Source organism: Strigops habroptila, chromosome 15, assembly GCF_004027225.2.
Source record: "Strigops habroptila isolate Jane chromosome 15, bStrHab1.2.pri, whole genome shotgun sequence".
Lineage (NCBI taxonomy): Eukaryota > Metazoa > Chordata > Aves > Psittaciformes > Psittacidae > Strigops > Strigops habroptila.
Genome location: NC_044291.2, coordinates 6,526,396 through 6,553,942, shown reverse-complemented (window position 1 = coordinate 6,553,942; position 27,547 = coordinate 6,526,396). Strand labels below are relative to the sequence as shown.

At 49.2% G+C, this 27,547-nt stretch overlaps 1 protein-coding gene across 6 annotated transcripts; it reads right to left on the bottom strand.

Moving 5' to 3' along the window:
• Positions 1-198: 198 nt before the first annotated feature.
• SLC25A25 (solute carrier family 25 member 25) lies at positions 199-27,157 on the bottom strand. Of its 6 annotated transcripts, none has more exons than XM_030507468.1 (11): positions 26,832-27,147; positions 7,130-7,256; positions 6,960-7,047; positions 6,496-6,531; positions 6,090-6,201; positions 5,200-5,358; positions 4,314-4,466; positions 4,092-4,199; positions 3,689-3,856; positions 3,155-3,305; positions 199-2,757 (listed from the first exon to the last, which is right to left on the bottom strand). In XM_030507468.1, exons 1-11 carry the CDS (start codon positions 27,093-27,095, stop codon positions 2,573-2,575), a joined length of 1,551 nt encoding a protein of 516 aa, XP_030363328.1. In that variant the 5' UTR covers positions 27,096-27,147; the 3' UTR covers positions 199-2,572. The 6 variants fall into 6 exon arrangements, with proteins under 6 accessions (XP_030363328.1, XP_030363329.1, XP_030363332.1 ...); XM_030507469.1 differs by lacking the exon at positions 26,832-27,147 and adding an exon at positions 15,432-16,176 and having other exon boundaries at positions 1,112-2,757; XM_030507472.1 differs by lacking the exon at positions 26,832-27,147 and adding an exon at positions 9,640-10,408 and having other exon boundaries at positions 1,112-2,757.
• Positions 27,158-27,547: the final 390 nt, after the last annotated feature.

The window sequence follows — 27,547 nt, the reverse complement described above, 5'->3', positions numbered from 1 at the left end:
CAGCATCTGCACATCCCCAGCTCATCACTGCCTTGATCTCAGTTTGCTGGGTTTGCCTTTAAGAATTCTGTTCTCCCAAATCCTCACAGGGAGAATCCTTCCCAGTGTTAGAATCCTTAGTGAGAATCATCCCAGGAAGTGTCTGGCCACAAACAGCACCAATAAACCGTGTTAATAAAGGGATGCAGACGCATGGTATCTCTTTGACAGACCTTTATTAGCAGACTGTTCCCTACATGAAGAATCCAAGTTAGATTTCTATTATAACAATTTGTGGTTACAGCTACAAAGATGGTTGTCATTTTGCATTGATTTTTGCATTCTGATATTCATATTCCCATTAGGCCACATCGGTAGGAAGGAGCCACTGCAGAATTTATGACAGGTCTCAAGAAGGCGGGGGGGGTGGAAAAAAATCATGTCACTAATCCAGATTGATTTAGATTTCCTCGTGGCTAACTACTGACAGCATTGGATAGACAAGGGAGAGTCTTACCTGGGAGACTCTCCATGAACCACCCAAGCTGTCAGCAAAAAAGCAGCTGCTGAGTGCTAGTGCATCCTTGTCTGGCTTCCCACATGTCTCTCCACTAGTGCCCACTTACAGGTGGGGAGCACTGCCCCAGCAGCAGGCTCTGCTGATTCAGCCTCAAAGCAGCTTGTGCCCAAGTGCAAGTTTCCTGCCATCTCTCTGGAAACTTGTGGGTTTAGTCCCTGAGATTTCTTCCCTCCCCCCTTTTCCCTAAGATTTCCCCAAGGTTGCTCTCAATTATCCGTTGTGACATCCAACATACACAGACCTTCTACTTCCCAACTTCAGCCATCCACCCGAAAGCCTCTCAGCCACACACGGAGGCGATTCCAACATAAGGCAAGCCTCACAGTGCACCCTCTTCCCTCCTCCCAAGGTTCTGCTTCCCAACTACTCCCTTCTCTCCTATGGCTTCTTGCTACAGAATTTCTCTGGGCTGAGGTCCTCCAGCAACAACCCCAGATGTGGGAAAGGCAGCTCAAGCCCCAAGAGGAAGGTACCTGAGTGGCTTTAGCGTCCCTGCCCACGACTCAGCTGTGTGATGTGAGAGAACAAAGAGAGAACTTTCTACAACAGAACTACGAGCACAGTAACAATATTTAAACAAGTCTATAAAAATAGTCTGACATAACTCTGTTCAAATAAATACAAAATAAATATGCTTTAAGCAGTAAAACAGTGGAATGCAACGCTGGTCCTTTTTTCTTTTTGCCCAAAATGAAAAGATGGATGAGGATCTCCCAGGCCTCAGAAGCCGGATCCTATCGATTAAAGTAGCCCATAATGCAGTCAGAGAAATTTTAAAGCCATGTCTTTCCCTTCACCTTATGAAAAGCACCCTTTGAAAGCAAAGCAAGCATGTCTTCAGGACTGAAAGCTCACCTCTCCCAGTGACAACCAGCCCCTGTCTCCCTCACACCCCTTCCCAACATCACACATACTCCTGGCTTGGGGACTCCATCCCGTTAACGCGACCCTGAACATCGATCTACAAAGAGGTCTAAAGAGATAGATAGCAGCGTAGGCACGGGGGTTGGAAAAGGTCCACCAGCTACCCTTGGCACCAGGCAGAATGGAATTCAGAGGTCCATGCAACGCCGCACAGGAGCTCTCCTGTTGTGCTGGGAGCAGGACTGCACAGGAGCTGTGATATAGTGGGTTTTGTTCACTAAAGCCATGCGTCAAGGTGCCAGTCCATCCAGGGCTCTCCTGCCTCCCCCTTTCCAAGCCCCTGCTGAGTATAAGACAAGCCAATCCCGGCATGCAAAGGATACAGGCATGCAGGCTCTAGTCTGCTGCTTCTGTTAGTTAAGTGCATCTTGTTAGTGGATTTATGCGACACACTTAAACCTATAAAAAATAAATAATTCTAAATTCTTCATCAGGCTGGTCTAAATAACCTTCAGCCTGACCAGATAAACCACTGCCCACCAGCCCTCAAAACCAGTATAGTCCAAAGTTACATTTCATGTCAAGTCTTGGAAGCAGAACATGAATGTCTCCTACCCAAAGGAATATATGTAAACATAACAACAAGCCTGGTGTGGCAGCAGCTCCTACACAAGGTTTGTACAAATTTGAACAACAGGTAGGAAGTTGAACAATTGAATGAAAAACAAAAAGAAGCTCTCTGAATGGAAAAAGAAGCTCTTTCAGCAAGTCAGAAGGTGCTCATCTGCAGGCAAACAGCTCTGCACACGCTGCACACTGAAAGCAGACCCGTTACCCAAACCTTTGCTACTCTGCCACACTGCTGGGAACTGACCTCAGCAACTCACGCCTTAAGATTCAACCAGGAGTTCACCCCCTGGTCTCCCAAAAGGCACACCACAAAGGACCACATGATGTAGAGCTCCAAGTAGCAAGATGGCAAAGGACACCAGATCCTCCCCCTCTCCTTACTGACTTACAAACTATCTGAGATTTCACAGCTTTGCTTAAGTCAGCTTAGTGTCAACACATTCACAGAATGAGAGATGGCTATACGTCTTGAGGTTGCACCCCAAGACTTCAGAGTTCAAAGTCCTCAGCACCTCCTGGTCACCGTGACTGCACGCCCAGAGACATCTTCAAGTTTTCATAAACCACGTAGCTGATGCTTACAGCTGGGATCACCTTCATAAAGTTCGGTGCCAGACCCCGGTAAAGACCAAAGGCTCCCTCTGTCTTCAGAATGTGTCTGAACAGTCCTCTCATTGTCACTTCAGGAGCACCCTCCACTGAAGCTGCAATAGAGAAAGGCACAAATCAGTAACGCAGCCTATGTGTTCTGATTCATGTGCTTCCTGTGGATGTTCACAGAGCAAAAGTGCTTCATGCGGAACAGCATCTAACTTCTCAGCAAGCCACAACCACACTGCACACCACAGCCATCTTCTGAACTTGCTCTGCAGATGCCCTTAGCCCAAAACTGTGCATCAAAACAGAAGCTCTGTCCTGGAGGTTCTTGGCCCCTGACACTAAGGGCAGCACAAAGTCCACTGTCCTCTTGCAGCATGGCAAACGGCCTTCTGCTCAGCTGCCCAGGCCAGCGAAGGCTGCTGTTGCAATATTTGCACTAAAGGACCTTTACCCAGCTCAGAGACCATGACACGAGTTCCCACCGTTCCCAGAAGTCCTCACCTTGGGCCTGCATGCGTGTCCTCACCAGAGCCAGCGGGTAACTCGCAAGCTGCCCACAGGTACTGGAGATGGTGCCACAGGCCAGCAGAACAAAGACTCCAGGGTCGGCGCTGTTGACAGCATAACGTTGCAACCAGGCATTTTTTAGTGTCTGGAAGGAACAAGCCACATGTTAGCAGTGAAGAGGCAATCAAAAGAATATCAAATAAAAGATCTAGTGTAAAGGCCCAGGAAATTATGTGTAAATTCAGCCAGAAGCATGAAGCTTCTCAAATCTTTTCGAGCTACTGCTACTGGGGAAAATGCCTTCTCATAAAGCAAGCAAACAAGGGACCATGCATGATGCTGACTAGGAAAGGAGAATTGTTGTGTTGGATTATCCTATAGGCCATTTGGGGTTAAAAATAAACCCAATTGTGCCCCATAAAGCTGATCAGGAAAGCTTTGATAAATTAAACACCTGTAGTAACTGGCAGGTCTGACAATGATAAAGCTACACAAGCAGCAGAGTCCTACAAGTTGAAGGCTTCATACCTCATAGACTGCCAGGTCAATGCCAGCATACGGAATGATTCCCAACATGTTAGGGATGTAGCCTTTGTAGAAGGCAGCCATTCCTTCCTTTCGAAGGATGGTTTTGGCACAATCCAGCACTCCTGAATATTGCCCTGTTTTCCTTAGAGCCATCCGTGTTTTCAGAACCTAGAAGGCAAAAATAAACACCATGAAGGCCTGCAGGAGAATCAACAGGAGAAAAACCACACAACGTCATACTTAAGAGCATGACTTGACTACAGCAAGTGTCACGCAAGCAGTACTGCCTGACACGACCTCCAAGAATTAAGCTATCACAGTGCTGGTGTTCTACCCACACTCTCCCATGTCAGCACCTTGCCATGACCCCCCCAAGGGCTGGGCTGTCAGCCACGGGCCTCACCTCCATGGGGTAGATGCTGCTCTGTGCAATGGCCCCAGCCAGAGAACCAGCTAAGAGCCGCTCATGGATCCTCAGCATTTCTTGGTCAGTGCCAATGAACCGCTTGATCTGTAGAAGCCAAAACAGACATCGAGCCTCAGTGACTTATCTCAACCAGCTTTTGTTCCAGCTTGTCCTGCTGCTAACCCTTCTGCAGCCTTCTGTCTGTGCCCTTTTACTCACCTGCTCATAGGCCATGAACTTAATGGCAGATTCGGGTGCAATCTTCAACACATTGATGCCATTCCCTCGCCACAGTGACCTTGGTCCACCCTCTCGGATCATCTGAGTAAAGCCACCAATGATGCACATGTTGTTACTGCGGGAGGCATGGACCTGGGAGAGAGGAGGCAAGCTTGGATTAGATCCAGTCCTGATTACAACAGCACTAAGTTTTTGTATAATCCAGGGACAAAAAGGCACTTTTTTATTTACCCGGAGATTTGCCAAGGCTTTAATCCCTCCCAGATAACTCCTACAATAGGAAAGCAAGCTTCTTTCCTTTTCTGCGAAGTCTAGTGTTAACTAATGGACCTAATCAGTATCTCTCTCTGGAATGGGAGGAAAGGTTAAATAAACAGCTCCCATACCTACTGTAGGATCAGTTACCCCGGGTAAGCTTCTCAGCTGGCTCAAGAGCAAGTACAGTGATCAAGCAGGTTAAAATCAAGGTTTACTAACTCCTTTCTAACACTGGTAATACTTAGAGTAAGGTCGAGCTCTGCCAGCTGACCACCACAACCACTTCAACTCTCATGGCTTAAACCTGTTTCACCAAAACCCAAGGTTTCCAGTGCTCTAAACCACAAAGTTCTCTAACTACCGACAGTTTTCACATGTCACCTCCCAAAAGATTCTCTATATTTCTTCCTACTCAACAAAGAATATTTTTACATGCCTTGGATCATTCAAATAATCCAAAAAGCCTTCATAAAAAGCAATATATGAGCAATGAGATTAATCCTGGACAGATGTAACATGCTGATGAACATTATCATCTCCTAAGCATCCAAGAATATTAAAGGAATGCGCCTGGGTATTCAAACAAACCGGAGCTGCTCCATCATACCTGCATGAGCACTTTCAAGCGGTCCAAAGGAGCTGTACAGGTTCTGGACACAGCACCTGCACCTCCACCTGCAACCAGATGTCTCCACCACATCCCTGTCTGCCTCTCTTCCACTGTGAACTCATCAGGGACAGTCAAATTCTCTCCCACATCAAAGATCTGCAAAAGGAGGTGGTGTTGAGAAACATTTCATTAGCTAGTGATCATGCCCAAGTTTCATTGCTCTTAATCAGTGCTAAGTGTTGAAGAACTGGATATGCTTATCCCAAGTCAGCAGCTTATCTATAGCCATCAAGTGCTGTGCCTGGCCCCAGGAACCACCACCAGGAACGCAGCACAGGTGGAACCTTCACATCTAGAGATTTCTGCCCACGAATCTGGCAACTGCTCAACATTTGTCTGCATTAAAATGCTGCGGATCATTGTAAGGAACAAAATGACCAACCACGGGCAGCTGCCTGGCAAAAAAAGCTGGACCTGTCTGGAACCTTCCAAGCTCACAGCCAGTTTAATCTCATTACATGCTATTTACACACACTGAAATATCTGCAGGAAGGACGGGTGCTTGTCAAATCCATTTCCAGTTTTAACAGGTCCTGAACCAGCAAGGACTGGCCACGGGAATGAGCTCTCAGAGGCACAGGCCAAGTGAACACCCTCGTCTTTGTGCAAACGTGCAGTTATCACCTGTGCCAGAGGCTTCAGAAGCTGTGCCAGTGATGGGTGGCAAGATAACAGGACAGGAAGCAATTGGGCTTCTAGGTCTACGAGGCAGCTATTGAACCATGGAGAGAAAGATAGAGCCTGCTGATAGCAGCTCCTGGGGATCAGCACTCTGGCTGAGAAGCTGGGCAAAGAGCAAGACCTGGTGCAGAGGAACCATTTCTTACCGTGGAGTGCTTCCAGTAGAGGATGATTTCAGGAATGTTCTCCACTGGGTGCAGCAGGTGATAGTCTCGCCACTCATTCCAATCAATTGTCATCGTCCCATTTTTATCCATGCTAAAAAGATGTAGCATTCAATGAGTACAGACTCCCACAGGATGACAAATTCCTCCTCCCCTGCCCTTTGATTATTCAGGCCTACACCAAGAAAAGCTTTGCAAAGCAGCTACTAAAAGACTTCTAATGAGACACAAGACAAAGGTAAGAAATCTATTCAAACACTGCAGAGGTAGAAGAGGGCACCCTGTTTCCTCCCCTGTCTCTCCCCTTTAACTGACCCACAGGAGTAGTTGCACCCCCTCCTACCAAAAGTAGGGACACAACTGACACTGAAGGCAAAATAATACTTACTAGGTGACAGGACCCCAGAAGTGTCCCGTCCTTATTCTGACACACAGGCAAACAGACAGAGGGAAGGTAGCAGAGGAAAGAAAGAGGAAAAAACAGCACAAATAAGTGGTTGTTAACATGTTAGTGCCACATGCATAAAGCACTCAGCATTTCCAAAGAGCAACTGCACAGTCCTTCTCCAAAGCAGCAAGCTCAGGGCAGCAGCACAATGAGACAGGGATGCAAATACCCACAACAGGTCAGGAAATAAAGAGATTCTGACAGTAACTCTCCATAGTGCATTATAAGTGTTAAGCCATGGAGAGGGTTAAAACAAGATCAAAATGAAGAGTAACAGGCAAAAAGGGAAGAGCTGAGGTCTCTGGAAAGAGCGTACAGGGTAGAAAGAGGAGACAGGTTCCTTGTCCCTGTGCTTCTTTCTAACCCCCTCAGCAGTAAAGCAGAAGAATCAGCTGAATCCTCACCTCTTCAGGATTTTCTCAGCCTGCTGTTCAGAGATCTTGACTCCCAGGTCCCGAAGAGACTGTACAATCTCCTGGGCATCAATACGGCCTGCAAAGATAAGCCAGTGAGCTCAGGTATACCTACTACAAGCTAACTCATAGAGTAGCCTACTCATGAGAAAGGTGCTTACCATCATTCTTCTTATCCAAGCTCTTGAAGACCAGTCTCAGCTTCTTCTCATGATCTTGGAGATAGTGAACAAATTCCTCAAAATCCAGTTGTCCATCCAGGTCTTTGTCTCCAGCCTTCACAATTTTCTGTTCAGGAACATCAAAACCTGTCAGTTCCTTTGTTCATTCAGACAGATTTGTCCCTTCTTCTACCAGATTTAAAGATCATTTTCTACACAGCTTTGACTTTTCCTCCAGAAAATAGCTGACAACCATAATTCCTCAAAGAAATGTGAGCAAAGCAGTAATGTAGAAAAGTCACCTGGTTCCAGGCAACTGTCTCTCCCAAAGTTAGTCACACAGATAAAATGCCTCATGCTTTGACAGGGATACTGTGCTAACATCATGTGTCTAATCTGAGTGCTGTATCTTGATTTAACACCTTACAAAGCCCTTGTGGAGGTTCTTGAACTAAGCATGAAGTAACAGATTTGCATAAGAAATGAATCACAAAGCTTCAGGTAATAAAACAACCTGAACAGGAGAAGGAATTTCATGCCTACTACGATCCTTAGAGAAGTTAGGTGCCTCTGGCAATAACTAACTCCAACCAGAAAAAGCCTGCCCAGCTCTAATGGACACAGCCAAAGATAAAAACCCCTATGAACTGGTTTAGGCACCCTGAAGCTATGTGCTCTAATTATACAAGTTTCCACGAGATGCATATAGAACAAGAAAAGGTTCTTAGTAGGACAAAGCTAAAATCAAGATCAGACTCTGTGCCAGACATCTGGGACAAGGTAAATGACTCATTAACTCACTCGAGCACAGGGCAATAGCAGATGCACTGTCCTGTCTAAGGGCACACACGGCTGCTTGTTGACAGGAGAGGTGATCTCCAGGCGGCAGGAATGTGGCTCAGGGAGTTCCTATTCCCCTTCTTGTTCAGTCACTTGCCTTTGACAGCCTCTAAGTCTTTTCTAACATGAATCAATGAGCAACACTAAATGATGTGTGATGCAATCTACTGCATCACCTACAGTTTTGGTTTAATTCTTGTAACATGTATGTGAGCAGCAGGTGGGTTAAGGAAGCTCTGAGCTGAAAGGCAACACTAGGCTAACCCTCTGTCCACCAATGCTTCAAAGGTAATAGGCAAAGCTAAGCTTATGATGCTATTCCCTCAGCCTATGAGCACCCCTTCACAAACCTCAAGTCTTTGTTTCAATGCCATTTTAAATGACACTAAATACTTCGCTATTAAAACCCACTGTCACTTTAGGCCTAATGCCATGAGGATTATTCCTAATCATTTTATGAACCTTACATAAGAAAGCACGGTCCCAGCTGCCCTGACCTTTGAGGTACACCCGGTATTCTTCACCTGCAATCCATCATATGACTGTTGTAAAGTTCAGCTATGACCTTACATTCAACTTGTCGGCTAAAGATAGACCAACACCCCTCACATGTCAGCAGGCTGGCCTTGAACAGCTGAATCAGGGCTTCCCTCTGGCTGGCAGCCCCCAGCCAGTTGGCAGGCACTAATGGTTGAGAGCCCTGTACCAGAGATGTGACTGTGCTAACAGGCAGAGATGTGTGAGAGGTGATCAGAGACCGCAGGTAATAAAAGCTGCTCTGATGTCCAACAGTAACCCACGGCACACGTGGGAAGGGCGAGAAAGCCAAGAGCATCTTCTCCAGAGATGAACAAGTGCCTGCCTGCAGCTCTTTAACAGCAAATACAAACTCTTCATAAACAGAACCGGCCGCTAACAGCTATGCTGGCTGCTCATGCTTGTGTGGTCACCTGCGTCACACACAGACCCTGTGGGACCCCACATGTCTTACAGCCTGCTACCATTATGCTTTGTGTCTGGACGCAGATATAAAAAGCCCATCCAGCTTTGCTGTTCAAACATCACTGTCTGTGCTCTTCAAGCCCGGTCATAAGAGCCACATCAGGAGGGGCAAGCTGAGAGCAAGGGTCTGACATGGTCAGACAGAGCACTCCATGGATTCAGCGCATCTCCATTCCAAAGCAAAAGGGAATGTTCTATAACCTCCTCCAGCTCAGCCCACTCAGGACCGCTGAGGCATGAGCATGGAGCTGCTCTCCTGCTCAGAGCACAAACCTGATTGCCCTCATGGAGGGGAGACCTGCTTGAGCTGACACTAGATGACACACCTCCTGTCCGAGGGAGGCAGGATGCAAGAAGGAAAAGGAAAAGGATGCGAAACATTCTGTTTGAGCAGACCAGTTAGAGAAGAACCATTCGGAAAACCCCTTTTCCTATTTAACATGCATCAAATCAACTGGTTTAAACAGTCAGAGAGGCACCGAGATCTCCCCCGAGCCAAACCAAAAAGAATGAGGAACACCTCCAGGCTGCTTCAGCAATCCCTGCCAGGAGGCAACAGAAGCATGTCCATGCTGTACCCTGCTATATGACAGAGCCATCCCCCTCAACTCTGGGTGTTGGAGACCACCCTTCCATCACTCACTCCCATTCCTCCCTCAGGGCCGTACCTGCTTCCACTGGCGATAGGTGGAGAACTCCTGGGATGGAATGAAGAGGCTGAGTCGGAAGATAGATTTGAGTCCAGCCGGCAGCCCCTTCGACTCAAAGTATTCAAACTCAGCCTGGGACTCCCCGAACACCGGCACGTACAGGCAGAGACAGAGCATCTTTGAGAGCCGGAGCCTCAGCTGCCCTGCTCGGACCCACCGGGAAGGGAAGTAAAACCGAGTGATTCCCCGAAGCTGATTTCAGCGCGTGGTGGAAAGGAAATGCCGGCAAGTCTCATGACACATGCCTATGAGCAAAGCTGGCTCCGGTGGGATTGGCTGCACAAGCCCTGCCCTTCTACTTAAAAGGGAAGCTGGGGCTGTTGGGTCCCACCCAGCAGCCGATGTAGGAGGCCTCCCATTGCTCAACACCAGGCTCCCACGGAGCACAGAGACCTTACATCAGCTCACCACAAGTTAACTCTTAACCCGGCATCTCTCCCTCGACCCAAGAGGCTTTGGCCAACATCCAAGTAGGATGTTCACTTGTTGCTCCTTACATCCGATCTGTCCTTTCTGATCCTGTTTTCATCCCTCCAAGAATTTACATACACAGCACAGAAAGGACCAGGCTTGACCATGACCTCTCCCACCATACAACACAAGAGGACCTTGTCTTCCTCTTCCCAAAAAATCTGCCTCTAGAACACAGGCAGAGCAGGATGCCACCCACTTACTGCTTTCATACATGTTTGGGATATGCAGCTTAAGCAAAAGTCTTGAAGTTTCACTTTTATAAGGCTATTTTGCTATGTCAGAGTTGATCTGCTTTGGTTGCAAGTTCTCCCAAAGCACTCATACCTGCACACCAGCACCTCTCTCCTCTGCAGCACTCCAGTCAATAACACCAGCAGCAATAAAGCCTGTGGAGGAGGTTTGCCATTGTGCTGAACACCCAAACACCAAAATCAAGGGCAGGCTTCAGAACAGCCCCAGCTGCTCCAAAGCCTCCTAGCTAAGCATCCACACAGCACTTACACCAGCTGAAGCTTTTCCTCCTCTTCCAACTCCCATTAAACACTGCAGTCAGATGGGTGCTATAAAGCAGCCCAGGTAGAACAACACTTTCCAGTTCCTACCCTTTAACCACTCTGTAAGTGACTTCCTGAGCTTTCATCAGGAGCAAGCCAGGGAGTGTGGCGCACACACATCATTTAATGTGGACCTAATTACAGGCTTTTAAGCATTTAGTGGAGTTTGATGCAGGGATAACACCTAGCTCTGCAGTGAGAGCACCAAAGCAGTGCAGTAGGTAATAGGGCTGCTCAGGCCACAATAAATAACTCACTGCTAACATGAGCTTGAAAATGAAGTTGTAGTCTTGATATTCACTAAGGATAACCTGTTAGAGAAGGCAGATGCAAAAAGCCACAGCCCAGACCCAGAACACCATATTCCTGCCTGCACTTGAAGTAGCACAGCATGTTTGCTTAGCTGGTTTAAGCCAACCCAGCGAACAGCTTTTCCCACCACTGCAGACACAGCAACATTTCCTTGTGTTTGCTCTGTCTGCACAGCCTGCCTGGGCAGTGCAAAGTCCAATAAGCACTCCCCTCCTCACATCCTAATGCCCAAGGGGGGCCTTTACGTCTTTACCATGGCATTTTGTTCTTTAAAAGACAAGCCAAGGTCTGCGATGAGCTGTTTGTGGAGCTACGTGTCAATCACATGAATGGGGAATATTTAATCTGGGGCTTTATTTCAAGGATATTTTTATGGGGTGTTTTTAAGCTTAATAGATCACGACTCACAGCAATTGGGTACCCTTGAGAATCGTGACCCAAACAGTTCCTACGTCCTCCCCCAGCACCATGCCACGTTACCTAACCAGGCTTAACCTCCTCCCTGCTGACGTCCCTCTGCATGGAAACAGGATCTGTCCAGGGACTCCAGATCCTCTTAAAGATCAGCTGCAGCAGCTCACTACAAGCACACCGACAGCACCCTAATGCTGCACACCACCAGCCAAAAGCAGTGTTCAAGGCCAGGTTGGACACAGGGGCTTGGAGCAACCTGCTCTAGTGGAAGGTGTCCCTGCCCGTGGCAGGGGTTGGAACTGGATGAGCTTTATGGTCCCTTCCAACCCAAACCATCCCATGATTCAGTAGCCAGACCAAGGCGAGCAGCCCACCCCCAGCTCCAGGTAGTATGTGAACAAATATAACTCAGATTTGCTCCACCAAGTCTTCAGATCCTCCGTCGTCCTTCCCACGAGTTGCCAAGCATCGCTGTGAGAGCTGCTTGGCAGCTCAGTTGCTATGCCAACGTGATGCAGATTCTCCCAATAAACTCTGTCTGGAGTTGGCAGCCAGGGACAAAAGGCAAAATCTGCACATTTTAGGGAAAAAAAAAGCCCTATTACTGACGTCAGAAGAAAGGGGGAAGGTAATAAAGTTGAGAAAGCTGATTTTAAGCAGGGTATTAATTACAGGGCTGCGAGCTAAGAAGGAGAGACAGATTAAGAATGAGGTTTGTATCAGCAATTCTGGTTGTAATGACAAAAGGAACTTAAGCACTAATGAGTTTTCAGAGTTCACCTAAGAAACCCCTCGTAAATCTGGAAGGACTCAGAAGCCAGACAAAGCTGCAGGGTCAGTGCTGCTGGAACACAGCAGCCCAAGCCTCGGTCCTGCTCCCCCAGCCCTGCCAGCACACACACAGGCAGGGCTTCGGACAGGAGCTGTGTGCGTTGTACATCCCTCAGCAGCACTGTCTAACCCTGGGCAAGCCCAGGACACGGCACAGAGCTCCAAATCAAGTCAGTCCTCCCTGATACTTCATCAATGAAGCTGGACCTACATGTTTTGGGTCGATGTGAAGGCAGCCTGGCTGATACCCTCTGCTGAAGGGAGCATGAGATGGGTCCATCTTCCTCCTCACTTTTGTTGCCATCAAAGCAGCTGCAAACTCATTTTCACTTTATTTATAGGATTTGTTTCTTATTTAAGTGCTGTTACAAATTATTGTAACAGCAGTAAATGCAGTACCCTGCATTTCCAACACTAACCTTTCTAAATCATTTGTACTCTTATAGGCATCTACTTCATCACTGCTTTACTACATGGGCTCCAGAAGGTACCTCCCAAAGGATGGGAGGATGCAGCCATACAAGGAGCAGGAAAGCACGCTGTTTAATTTTGAATTTACTTTGCTAAAAAAAAGGTCTCTAAAAATATCAAGTGCCAGCGAGCATCACAGCACACAACTAACATCCTCCTTCACAGGCAAAACAGCTTTCGGGGCAAGTACATCATGGGGCAGGGGGAGAACTGCTATTGCTTGAAGCTTTCCCTGGGTTCTGCTGACTTGTTTGTCTTTAGTTTCTGGAAACTAGCTTATAATTAATTGTACAGTACAGAAAGTCCTCACAAACAAAGAGAGTACAGTGTGGGAAGGAGGGGAGTTAATCATTGAAGAGCCCCCCCAGCAGAGTGCTGTGCAAGGGGAAGGATAGGGACGGGGGCAGGAAAACAACACCACAACACGGTATGTGACATAAAGGTAAGCAGGAAAGGTGACCTGTGCCACTGACAACACAGAGATCCAAAGTTACAAGTCCAGATGGTGACATCAGGGGCAGATGACACCTCTCTCCTGTGTACACACACTCGGAGGCCAACGCATCACATTTGCAATCAATATTTTCTCCCCCGTCTGCAGAAACAAGCTCATGGTGAAATCATTACCTTCGAGCAAGGAGCTGAGCAGAACCACCCCAATGACAAGGCGAAGACTGAAGAGCCAGGGCGAGGAAGCACCTCTGGTCAAGTTTATTGATAGATGTCAATTCCTTACAGCATCAGACATAGTATTTTGTGTGGCTTTAGCAGGTAGGTAGTTACAGGTGGTTTTACAAACCCAATGCCACACCAGCCAAGAGACTTCTCCCAAGGTCACAGACAACCAGTGGCAGAGAACAAAAGCTCAGTGTGTGTGTGTCCCCCATTTCCTTTAAACACCAACTAACACTCTTTGCCCGCGGTGGTTTATAATCCATCCCTAAGGCTTGTAGCAGACTTTCTGCAACACTTCTCCTTCAGCTGGGTCGTTAGAACACAGGTATCTGATCAAGCACAAACAAGTCATTGCAGCTTAGCAAGTTACTGTCTGTCAGCTGAGCCACGACGACGGCTGGATGCGGTATTAGCCGGCCTGAACTGCAAGGTAAAACCCATCTGCATAATCCCCGACACAAGAGCTTTACACTGTGTTTTACTTTACAATCAGGGCAGGCTAAAATTACACAGTCACAACCTCCTAGCAGATGGGCAGTTATTTCTTAAGCTCCAATAACTCCATTTTGCCACATCCTTATCCTCTAGGTATTTCTCCGTTAGCCAGTTTTAGGGTTTCTATGCGGCAGAACTTGCCAGGGTCACGCAGGAAAGAGGAGATTGGGATCAGCTTTCAGAGAAAGCTTCATTTGCGGGTGAGAACAGATGGACTTTCCATGACTGAGGGACCACTGTTCCCTGCGAGACACCATGGATTTCCAGCTCTGTGCTTTCAAGGTTTTCATCACAACCTCCCTCAGTTCCCAGCCTCTGCCCTTCTTCAACCCCCGTGCACAAAAGTCCTCCTCTAAATGCACACATTCCTCTTTCTGAAGAGGATGCACAGTGCTAACAGCGACAGGGATGAAGGCAAAAGTCCCTGGAGGTTTTCCAGCCTGATCCGAGCAGGGAGTGGCTTCTGCTCCCCAGCCTGTGAAACGCCACCCTGCCTCTTCCCACTCAAACCAGCGGCAGAACAGACATTAATCCCCTCGATAACTTCAACCTGTTTGTCCCCATTTTAAAGAGGAAGCTCACAGCAGGAACCATGCTCTGTCAAACACTGCATCCTGCAAGTCATGCACCCCTACCCCTGCTGCAGCCCTTCAGCATTACCCCAAACTCCCACCGCTCACGGGGGTTATGCCCGACTCCTTCTCATGTCACACCCCTGGTTTTAAACCACATGTAGGCAGAGCTGACTGCACCATCCTCGGGAGACACGGACAGCATTCCCTCACCATCAAACCTAAACCAGACCTGCCGTCAGCCAGCCGTGTGCTGGGAGCCCAGCACTAAACTAAGCAGCTTTTGTTCGCCTCCCCCCAGACAAAGCCTCACCATTTCTTCTCCACCAATTGTGTGCACCCACCACCTTCCTGCTCTCACACCCCCTGGGAAGTTCCCATCCTCACGCGGATTCATTCCAGTGTCTCCCTGATGCTCCCCGCTCCCCAGGGACAGGCTTTACTCTCCTCTGGGCTGTGCCATTCAGATAATACAGCCGGTTACTCATTTGCTCAGAACACGCTGGCTTTCCCCCAGGCTTGCCAAATGACCAGACTTGGAATATTTTGGGATCTATCTGGTCCTTTGCCGGTCCCCAGTGCAGGGGTGGGACTCGCCACTAACCTGCATCATCATTCCCTGCCCTCTCAGTCATGTTCCTTACAAGTTGTCCAGGAACCTTCGAGACTTCCATATTCCCCTTTGCCCCTAAACAGCATTTTTTTCCCCCCCACCTTTGAACATCAGGTCTGAAAGGTTAAATCCCCTCCTCTCTTTACAGCCATTCCCCTGGTGTCCCCCCCATTTCCTCTGTAGCAAGCACACGCGTGGCACCCTGCTCCCTTTTCCCCTCCCCAAATACACATCAACACACACCCTCAGCTACTCACACACTCCACCTTGCAACACCCCTACTCCCCGCAGACCACACACTCCTCTGTCATGTGCACCAGCCCCTGCATATCCCATTACCTTTGGAAAATGCTCTGCGGGTCCAACCACCAGTAGGATAGTTGGTCTCTTTTCAGTGGGATCAGTCCCTCTGTCCTGTGGCTTCCCCAACATCTTTGGCCCTTTCTCCCCGGGGCCTGGAAGTGGGGTGGTGTTTCTGGCCTCATCCTCTTTTTCATCTGCAGGACCTTGGCATACGGCCCCGGGAAAGAAGCTAGATAGAAACCGCCACAGGGTCTGCCGCATTGCTGCTCCAAAGAGCATCTTGGGCAGGGAAGCCCTGCGCGCTCAGGAGCTGCCAAGGATGATGTGACTGCACTACCAAGCACCCCCGAGATGGGAATCGGCACGGCAGCCAGCGGGAGGTTCAACCCAGCGACTCCACGGGCTCGGATTCTTTACAGCCCGCTCCTGCGGACGCTTCCTGCCTTTAGAAATTGCTGCTACTGCAGTCGTGCCTGGCCTGACAAGCAGCTCATTGTACCCGCGAGCCTCTCAGATCTGATGGCAACAAGACAAAGCACAAGACCCCTGGCACGGAGCGGCTTTGGCCGAGACGCCGCGCGCGTTAAGAGCCGAAAGCTCGGGATGAAGCTCTTGGAGAGAAGCTGCTCAGAGCTGCCAATTAACCCGCACGTCCCGGCTCATCCCAACGGCACATCGGGCGAGCGGTGAGGCTGAACAAGCCGAGGCTGCGTCCCCACTGCAGCAGTGCCCAGCCAATCCTGGCTCCCAACACTGCGCTGCTCCGGAGCACGGCAGCGCGCGCAGCCGGGCGGGAGCGCGCCCTCGGCGCAGGAGCAGCCCGCAGCAGAGCGCGCCCCGGCTCCAGGTACACGCAAGGAGGGCAGCAGGACAGCATCCCGAGCACAGGAGGAGAGCCTCAGGGCAGTTTGGCAGCGCAGGATTGTCCATGTTATGGTACCCGATGGTAGGACTCGGAATCTTCAGCTGCTTTGTTATGGCAGCAGCTCGTTCTGCAAAGAGAAAGAGGCTTTTCCCCGCCGTGGCTGAATTAACCTCTAGCTGCTCCCTCTCTCCCTGGTCTATTATAGTCTCATCCGTCATTACAGCAGCTCTTTGGTGCTGCATTGTGTTCCTGCTGTTGGGCTCGCAGCACGACACAGAGACACGCTTCCCCGGCGTGGATGGTTGTTCATCCAGACGAGATCTCATACATGGGGTAAAACTAGTGCCCATGAGTGAAACAGGCTGAGTTCTGCTGAAGGAGCCTTTAACCATGCCAGGGTAGGGTTAACCAGAGCAGGGCTACAAGTATGTATCACTATATAAGCACAGAACACAAGATATTCCCTGAATTTCTACAGGAAATGCCATGATTCCCTCTGCCGCCACAGCAGCAATCGCTGGGATCAGTTCCCATTTCAAAGTACCAACAACTTACTCCGTAGTCCCAGATTCCTGCCTGCCTTTGGCATCTGCAGACAGAGGGCACTGCATGCCTCACTTCCCAAAGTATTACTTTTCCCTAAGGGACCAGTCTGGTTTTTAACACACAGGATAAATGAGCACAGGCCACAGCTTCCATCACCTGAGGCTCCCAACCCACCGTAGCACAGCAAGATCCATGACAAGCGAGAAGCCTGTTACCAGCTTTTGAGAGGGACAGGCTGTAGGGAATTTTTGGTTTACAGATATTAGATAAGGAAAATCCAATCCAAAACCTGGAAGTGTTGTAAGCTTGAAGCAGGCGATTTGCAAATAGATTTGGGAGGATGAACACTAAACATCACACTTGGGAACTTGGGAATGTTGAATTCCTTTACCCAACCTGAGTAATGGAAAAAGAGACAAGTCCATAGAAGACAGCACATTAGAAAAGAATTCTTCTGCAAATATACTTTAGAATTATTTAAGAAGAGAAAAATGTTCTTTAATCATAAGGTCTACATATAGGACACGAAGTTTTTTACCTTAAACCTTGACACATATAAAAGAAACAGACAAAAATACACAAAATTCAGAGGTGGTAACACTGGGATAAGGGTGTGGGACAGCCCTGTCCCTCCCTGAGGAATGGCACAGCACAGCTCCAGTCAGGATGCACTCAGAAGCTCAGGCAGAAGAGAGTGAGGAATTCTTGTCATGCCTCCAATACCTTGAGCTGCTGCCAGTCCTCACAACTGCAACACAGAAATCCAGCTACTTTCTAAAACGCAGTGAATCAGATCCTTTAAGGCGACATTTGGAAGTTCCTAACACTCTCCAGCCCGAGGAGGAACAAAACACACCTACTGAACCGGGCAAACCAACTTCTGTTGGCCTAAGGCTGTCGTTTCACAAGCAGCAGTGAACTGATCTCAAGCTTACGCTGCTAAAAGAGGTCATCTCGCCCCCCACACATCAGCTCTGCCCTCATGCTCCTCCAACAACCTCATGAACCCAGCCAAAAACGACAGAGCTCTCTGCTGGGGTAACCAGCTGAGGCTACTCATGGATGGGGTCCAGAACAGCATGACCACATGTGGAAAGGGCTGGCCCCACCATAATTCACCATATAGAGGGCAAAGCACCCAAAGTGGGACTTTAGATGTGTCCTCAAGTGGTTTGGGCTGCCCCTCCAAGACCCATTAAACCAACTGATGTGACCTGAAGCTTATAGTTCCTCTATATAGTATTAGCTTCAGTGGTGCATCCATGGCAGGGATTGCTTCTTCCTTCATTCATGCAGAGATTCCACAGTAAAACAATAATTTGTGCAAGAAATGACATGCCTGGGGTGCAATTAAAGCTGAAACTCAGCAATGCTTCCTTGGCCTTTGTCCTCACTAAAGGAAGCCTCAGAGGAATCCTGCCACTGCACTCATCCGCACGGCTCCTGGAGAACAGGCTTCTCTAATCCTATTTAGGGGGGGGAAAAACAAAAGGCATTTCTTTTACCAAGTAGGGAATTTTATTAGGTCAGAATAATAAACCTGGTAACAGCAAGATGATTATAGCTAGAGGCAAGACAACTGCTCTCCTACAGGGAATTTATAGGCAAGAATTACCCTACCAACACCACCACGAAGCCAATTATTCACACATAAGAAAAGATGCAGTAAATACTGTGAGTCCTCTGCTTGAATGGTGACACAGAGGAACAGAATTCATGAACACCAAGGTCACAGTGAAACAGCTTTCCCAACTTAGGCTTTATTAGGAGACAAACAGCCCTCCAATTCCATGAAGTGAGCCCAGGATTTAAGGCAGCACAGCCCCAGGACTGAGCTGAAAGCTGCCTCTAAGCCAGCACACCAGTCACTGGTGACAAAAGGCGACTGGCCTCAGAGTCCTCCACCACCAAAATGGGTACTCATTAAGTTACTGTTGGCTTCTTCTCTAGCTAAGTCATGTAATCTACCCAAAAGGAGACAAAGGAGAAAGGAAAAAGCAAGAGAGTGATGTGTTTTGCTTAATTGAAACAGTATTTTCCTCAGTACTGCAAGCTGTCACAGCGAGGCTCTGGTTTAAGCTGTATCTTGTATCCTCTTCAGCCACATCATACAGGCCACATCTTAGTAGCTGCTAAGTCTAAAACTCCAGTTTTCAGGCAGCCGCTTGCCTTTTCCAGCCTGGTAGCACCAGGCAGAAGTTCAGACTGAAACCATTTGCTTCTGGAAGACTTGTGAGTAAAAGCACAGCGTTTTCCAGCAGGAATGTGAAGCTCCCACCAGTGGACTAGCTAACACGTAAAAAATGCGAGAGGGAGGGCGAAAAGAAACGGGGGAGAGAGAAGGAAGCTGTGCTCAGAGCAATGCAATGACCCTTCTCCTTTGGCACAGAAAAAGCCGTTTCCAGTCCCAGCTCCTTAGGTGACCCCAGAGGAATCAGAAGTGACTCATCTCCTTTGGGAGATGGCCTTGAAGCACCCTAAGGAAAGGAGGAGGAGCGCTGGCTACACATGTGCCAGCCAGAGATAGCACCCAGCCCGCCCCAGGCCACCACGACTCTTCCAGGTACCTCTTATCTTTTCAAACGCCATTTCTGGAAGACTAAAACATTAAGGAGTTCCCACTCTTTAGAAAGCTGAAGTTAACCCTGAAGTATTTCCTTGCCCCACACCATAAAGTCTAAACAACGTGGCCATTGCTGCTTCAATAATTAAATTGTCCAGTGACGTCCAACTCCGTTAATGTGTTAAGGTGACAGAGCACGGTTCAGTGAACACTGCACAGAAAGCCAGGTCACCTCGTCACAGGAACCCTGGCACAAGGGATGAGCTGTTCTAAGTGATCTATGAAGGCAAGCGGGGGCCGGTGTCAAATACAGATACAGAGAGAGCTGGTCAGGGAGGGGGAAACACGCAGCCATTGCCCCGAACAGCGAGTTCCACTGTGGTCATACTGCATCACATGGAGAACCAGGGGCTGACCAAGAGAAAGGACATCCTTAGAACTCAAACTCAGCTCTTTGCTGCACTAGAAAGTTAACCAAGAAAACAGTGAGTAAGAAAACAGGCAGCCCAGGCTTGTTCTCGCAGAGCCCCTGTCCTCCTTAGGCTGAAGGATGTAGGTTCACATACCAAACAGCTTTGCCTTTCCAAGCAACTCATGATGTAAAAATCTCAGCAATTTCTCTTACAGCACAATTCAGTGTAAGGCAGGAAGAGCCAGGAGCTCCCCCACAGCTCACCACATGCGACCTGGAACAGCTCTAACATCTCCACGTTGACATCAGTTATCACCACTACGCTCCTCCACCAGAGACAAAGTCTGGGGCAGCATGTCCCACATTCAGAGGGACAAATACAGTGACAGGACATGAACAAGAACAAGGATTCATTTACCATTTGCTGCTACAAGTAGGTCTGTCTCCCCTTCTCCTCCTCCCAATACCACATCACGTTAGAATATATGCAAGAGAGCACAGAACTGCAGCGTCACCGTTCTGCAGGGCTCTCCAACAGGAGACCAAGTCCTTATTATGCCTTTGATGTCATTTTAGTAACACTCAACAGCTACTTAAGGGTTCTGCTCTCTATTCGGGCAGATTAATTTGAAAAGAAAAATTGAAAAGCAGCAGTAATTACACTGAAGTCCTGGGGTTTTTTTTTACCTGCCCTTATCGCAGTAAGGATCCAATGTGAATGAGGATAAGGAGACATTTTCCACTACATACCAAGGGTCACTCCTGGTCGCTAAATACCACCCCGCAGAACAAAGAATCATAGAATCATGGAATGGTTTGGGTTGGAAAGGACCTTAAGATCACCCAGTTCCAACCCCCTGCCATGGGCAGGGATGTCTCACACTAGACCATGTTGCCCAAGGCTCTTGTCCAAACATGTTGAAAGATCAAACCCCTGCTGCATATTCCACGATCAGTTGCTTTGGGTCAGTTTTGTCATGTCATTTCAGTCAGGCTCCAGGGATCCTACAGGCATTCACTTCACGGGAGAGTCGGGAATTCGCACCATCCTGTAGGAAACATTACACCGCGAGGCCAGTGCCACAGAGGATTCCTTTCTGCACGAGAGGCTCTCACACAACTCGACATTTAAAATTGATATGTCAAGCCAAAGCTGCATGTGACGTCTCGCAAAGGTCAGCCAACATCCTCCATTCGTTATCACTCTGCAAACAGGACAAAGGTCTCTGCTAAATCAACCTGAGAACCACCAGGCTCCTCCAAGCTTGCTGCAAGGGAGGACAAAAACCATCCTGGAAGGATGTCCAGGATTGCATCTCTCAAGAGTTACATACCTGGTCCTGTATAAACATGAACCTAAAGCAACACTTGCCTAACCCCTCGTTGGTTGTTTATATGCAAGATAAGCTTATGCAAGAGCGAGTTCCTCTTGTGTGTGTTTGCATCTAAAAACTTGCTCCCAATCTTTGAACATCGAGTGGACACGCACTACTTTAACTGCCCGTTTAATACATTAACACATTAATCACACCAAGGCGGGTGTGATGATCAGATGATTGAGAGAAGACTTTCACCATTATGAGATGCCCTGGAATCCAGCATCCCCTCTCCTCCTGCCCTCCCTGTAAGGGCTCTGGGTGCAGGCAGAGGGTGCCAGCCAGGCTGCCCTGACATGCATTGTCCCAGGGCAGCCACCAGCACAGCCAGGCTCTCACTTCAGGAGCCTGCTGTCTATTAATTACCAGCTCCACGTAATTACTACCAAGTCTATTAATAACCAGCTCCACGTCGAGAAGTTTCCTTGTGCCAACGCCAGTCCCAGCCTTTGCAGTGGCTGTCAAGAACTCGTTTGATTGATTATAAAGAGTTCATTTGAGTCTTCAGCATGCCTAAAGCAGAGAAAGTATGAGAATGCCAGAGTTCACACCAACTCATGCACTTAGCATAGATTAAAAGGTTTTATCTACAACTAAATCATTGACCTGCACATCTGCTCTTGCACCAGATTGCCCAAGTGCATGAGAACGGGGCCCTCATCAAACCACATGTTTCATCATAGAATCCCAGACTGGTTTGGGTTGAAGGGACCTTAAAGCTCATCCAGTTCCAACCCCCTGCCACAGGCAGAGACACCTTCCACTAGAGCAGGTTGCTCCAAGCCCCTGTGTCCAACCTGGCCTTGAACACTGCCAGGGATGGGGCAGCCACAGCTTCTCTGGGCACCCTGTGCCAGCGCCTCAGCACCCTCACAGGGAAGAATCATTTACAAAGAGCAAGAACAGGCCTCTGCTCCCTACGGAGCCAGCAAATACAATCCTTTCTGCTTGCTCTTTTAATAAACATTATGCATAACAGCATGGAGTTATTTAACAGGTTGCTGAAAGCAGTTTCACCTTGTGTTAAACTCGGGGAGCTCCACGTTTGTCCTTTAGGATTAGTCAGGAAATGGTGGTTGAGAAGCTGATGGCAAATACCTGTCAGCAGAAAGAAGGGAATCAACTGGAATTTCATACTGTAACACTGCTTCATTTGTTTGATACGACCTTGTGTTGCTCAGCCCTTCATGGGGAATTACAAAGGCTTGGTTAAAAGCTCCACAACTGCCCCAGCAGGATTCAGGACACAGAAACCATGAAGATGGGAATAGGTTTGCAGGGACATTCCAGTCTGGATTACAGAACACTGTTGGAATTTGGCTCTTTTTATCACAAACAGGCTTCTGTAGCACTACAAAACCTCAGGTCCTCCTTTTCCAGACAACTGTGAATGAAAACCAAGTGAGGGCATCACACAGAAAAGATTCTCTGTTTCCTTTGTCCCTTATAGCTGCTGAGGGTTTTGGTACATTATGAACAGTACAAAGTGTTCAACAGTCTGGGAGAGTAAAACAGAAATAAGGAGTCTGAAAGGAAGGATTAAATAACATCAAACAGGAGATGAAGTACTGATCAGAAACAAGATTAAATATGATTCCAACTGCTACAGTAGAGTTTCTCAATCCATCCGTGGAGTCACTTGTGAAAGTGACTGCTCAGATAACTCACCAGCTATCCCAGAACACCACAGATACAACATTCCTGACGGCTGGAAGAGTCCAGAGATGTACTTTAAAAGCAAAGATGTTCAGAGGCGAGGCCTCCCACCCAGAACACTGCAGAGCCCAGCTGCAGCAGCGCAGTTCTGCTTCTTAAGTACACTGAAAAGTGAACAACAGACCTTGGATAGGAATTTGGACAGGCAGAACTTGAAGATCAAAGAGGAGACACCACGCTAAGAAAGAAGTGATGAAAGCAGACGTGAAGATGTCAGCAGAATGGGAGCTGATGGTAGTTTCCCATGGGGAAGTTGATACTGAGGGAGCAATATGAACCTGGGAAAAGAAAGCATCACAAGGCCAAGGAGGACATCGTGGTTACAGCACTTGTAACTGAAAAGAGACAAAGGTTGTTTGCTCTGTTCCTAAAGCTGAGAGCATTAGTCCAGCAGAAGATGCTCAGCACAGCACAGAAGAGGTAACTGAAGACAAAGTTCAGTCTGTCTCTAGCTGGGATTAATCCCACCAGCTCAAACTGTCTGGAACTTCAGCAGCAGAGATGAGGTTTTCGAACACTCCAGCCCTGCAGTTAATCGGGAGCAGCAGGAAAACAGTTGTATTAGCAAATACACAACCACTACCATTGCACAGCCTTTCAACACCACATCATCTCCAGACAGAAAATAGGAAACCCAGTTCCAGTTCAACCATCCCTATTTCCATTAAGAGCTTATTTCCACTTCCCTAAGTCTATATAAATATTGCCATGAGGGAGGTCAGAAGGTAGCAGTAAGAGGAGATGGACTGTTCCAGATGTAGGTGTAATTTAGCAGTAAAGGACTATCCCTTTACACAGGGGAACAAGAAAGCCTTTCAAAGCATTCTTCACATAGTTATCACTTTACTGCTCAAGCAAAGTGAAGTATGTGGATTGCTCCACACTACCCCGTGCAAACAAGCACTGCTTGAGCAGGCTCGCTGCTTTGGCACTCTGGATTTGTCAAATGGTTTAAAGATAACAGCCTGGCTTTACACAACCAGATCCCACCTCAAAGGCCATCCAAGTCCCCCCCTTCTCTCTCCCACCACACAAGGCCACCGCTAAAGCAGAAAAGCAACAATTTTCCAAGACAAAACAAAGGGGTTTATCTCAATAACGACTCTCAAGCATTGGAGAAGCCAAAAGCTGGCTCATTTGCTTTCCAAATTGCAGGCCAACACTATTATTGTTCCCACAAGGTCTTTTAGGCCAGTGACGCAGAGAGAGCAGCAGCTCGCAGCTCAGATCAGCGATAACCTCCCGTTTCCAGCCTAATATTTTCTCCATCTGTCTCCAAAACATGAGAAGGCAACTCCCAGCTCCAACGTGCTGCTGCATGGAAGGGAAAATGAAACGCACCACAGGCACCGAGTAATTGCCTAATCACAAGCAATCTGTGTGATTTATGCCTGAATTGGTCTCCAAACACCGTGTCTCATACATCAAAAAAGGTTCTAATCTTGATGCTTAAGCACCGTTCCCAAGTGTGACTTGACACGAGTTACCCCACGTGTCAAGGTGCCATTTTTAGCTAAGGATGGGGCTGAAAAAACAACTACTTTATTAATAGAACTGCCTGGAAAGCAGGAAGTTTGTTTGATTTGCCTAAAAACCACACAATATGACTGGTTTCTGTACAGCAATGCGAGGATTACTCCCACACATTGAACTGCAACTTGAAGAGTTCCGAACTCTGCATCCTCCTTCTTACCAGACCCATTTTACACTGCTGAAGGGCTTCTCTGCAACACAAACAATGCTGTGCAAACCCTATTCATCCAACCAGCCGCTTCCTGCACATCGGAAGGGCCCAGGCAGGGGAAGCAGAGGAACAATACTGATAGAGAAGGGCTTCAGCTGAAAGACAGGCTTGTTAAGCAGCATCCAGACAGCTCCAGTCCTTGGAGAACAGTTCCTCTCTGCCGGTCCCGCAGCGTGGTAAGGAGAGAAACTGTCTGCTGGGAAGTAAAAGGTGGTTTGGTTTCTGGTGCATCCTGCTGGAAGATGGGAGGTTGGATTGAATAACGTGCTGGGGGAGAAAGGGAATGCAAAGCAACACAGGCATGCAGGCAGAATGTCCTGGTGAGGGGCTTTGCCACAGGTAAAGGATTTGGGAGCTGCGGGTGGCAGTAGGTCAGTGGTGCACAGGGCATGCACAGGTGATTTACAGGGTACAAGCAGGTTCACTGCAGAAAATCACCATGGCACTAAGGTTATGTTTAGAAACAGCACAATTAAACCACTCACAAGATGCTCACGCTGCCAAAGAAGTCTCGTACTTTACAGCAGCAAGGAAGCTGCCAACCAAAAAGAAGTGTTAGAAGTGAAGACATTAGGATCAGAGAGAAGCAGAGCCAGAAAGGACCTAACACCTCTGGGAAGCATGGATACAGGCAGTTAACAGTCATATAAATCGGGGCACCGCTCCCAAAACAGGGAGAGAATAAGGACTGTCACTTGAGGATGAGATGGTTTTTCAGGGACTCGGAAGTTAGCCTTTAGCTCTTCTTCCTTCCTGCAGGATTCGGAGATGGCACATCCCTGACTGCACCCATGTGTAGCTGCTATCATAGAATGTAGAAGGGTTTGGGTTGAAGGGACCTTAAAGCTCATCCAGCTCCAACCCCTGCCACAGGCAGGGACACCTTCCACTAGAGCAGGTTGCTCCAAGCCCCTGTGTCCAACCTGGCCTTGAACACTGCCAGGGATGGGGCAGCCACAGCTTCTCTGGGCACCCTGTGCCAGCGCCTCAGCACCCTCACAGGGATCAACTTCTGCCTCAGAACTCATCCCGGTCTCCCCTCTGGCAGGTTAAAGCCATTCCCCTTGGCCTGTCCCTACAGGCCCTTGTCCAAAGCCCCTCTCCAGGTTTCCTGTAGCCCCTTTAGGCACTGGAGCTGCTCTAAGGTCTCCCCTTCAGGAGCCTTCTCTTCTCCAGGCTGCCCCAGCCCAGCTCTCTCAGCCTGGCTCCAGAGCAGAGCTGCTCCAGCCCTCGCAGCAGCTCCGGGGCCTCCTCTGGACTCGCTCCAGCAGCTCCACGTCCCTCTTGTGCTGTTGCCCCAGAGCTGGATCAGGACTGCAGGGGGGGTCTCATCAGAGCAGAGGAGCAGGATCCCCTCCTCGACCTGCAGCCCAGCACATGGTTGGCTTTCAGAGCTGTGAGCACACGCTGCCAGCTCACGCTGTGCTTCTCATCAACCAACACCCCAAGTCCTTCTCCTCAGCGCTGCTCTCAACCTCTTCTCTACCCAGCCTGTATTTGTGCTATACCCTCCCGAGGTACTCGGGCCTTTTTATGGTCCTGCGAATAAAATACCGCTACGGTGCTCACACGGACGTAAATTGCACGAGTTACAATAAACCAGAGCTACATCATGCTGAACCTTGAAGCCCAGACGAGCATCACACACAGAGCTGTGTGACAAAAGGGCAGCACTGGAGCAGGAAGTCAGCGCTCTGCATGTTTCATCCACCCCACGTGCAAAGGGCCCAAACTCAGCACTTCTGACGTTTTAAGGTCTTTTAAACCCCTTCAAACACTCGAATTCGGCTCGTTTCAGCCACTTGGGGCAAGAAACTCCACCAGCAACACGGTGCCAAACAGCCTAATGCGAGGAAACGCGATGAAATCCGCACAACCTCTCCCTCCCAAAAACCCTCTGCGAATGTAAGCGTGAAGCTTCCTCATCCCCGCACCTGCATAAGAGGAGCTTCCTTAGGGATCATCCCGTCCCAAGCACTAAGCTTCTGACTGTAAACGCCTGCATTAACACCGCGCGAGCCTAGAGGGAAGAGGGAGCCGGGTCCTCCGGGTTTAGCGTTCGCAGCACGTTGAGCCAAGCACCTACCACTGCTCTACCCAGGGCGGAGCAGCGGCGGCTCCACCGCAGCCCCCGCCATACTCCCGGCTACGCAGCACCGAGCCGCCCGCTCCCCGCCGGCTCCTCCGCCCTTCCCCTCCCCGGCCGCGGCTCACCAGCAGGTCGAGCTCGGTGCGGTGCAGCCCGAGGCGGCCCAGCCCCACGGCCAGGTCGTGGATGCAGAGCGCACCGTCGCGGTTCACGTCCAGCTTCTGGAAGAGGGCGCGGAGGCGCCGGTCTTGCTCGGAGGCCTCGCAGAGGGACCGACCGCAGGGGCTGGGGCTGGGAGTGCCGCCGCCGCCGGTGCTGTCGGTGCCCCGCGGGGAGCCGCAGGGGCACAACACGCCGCTCACCGCCAGCGAGCGCCGCGGGCCCGGCATCGCCCCGCCGCCCGCCCGCCCGCACCGGCAAATGGCGGCGCTTCCGCCGCCCTCAGCACCACCACCGCGGGCCGCTTCCGCCTTCCCGCCACATGCCGCGCCCGCCAATGGCAGCGGGCCCCCGCGCCGCTGACGTCAGAGGAAAGCTTTCGCTTTCCACCAATCGGAAAGGAAACACCGGCAGGGGGAGGTACAAGAGCGCTGAGCTAAACTCTCATTGGTTAAACACCCTCCTCGTTTAATCCAATCAGATGGAGAGCCCGGAGTCGGTTTGAGCTTGACGGACGCGGCATGTAGCCAGTAGCGTCGAAAGGAAGGGGCGCTCTGTGTTGATGGACGGGTGAAGCAGCCAATGGAATCACAGCGGGGAAAAGCAGGGGCGGGCCCAGCCCCTCATGGCCCTCACGCAGGCCCAGTGCCCTGAGCCAAGCGGCGAGGCAGGGCCACCCCTT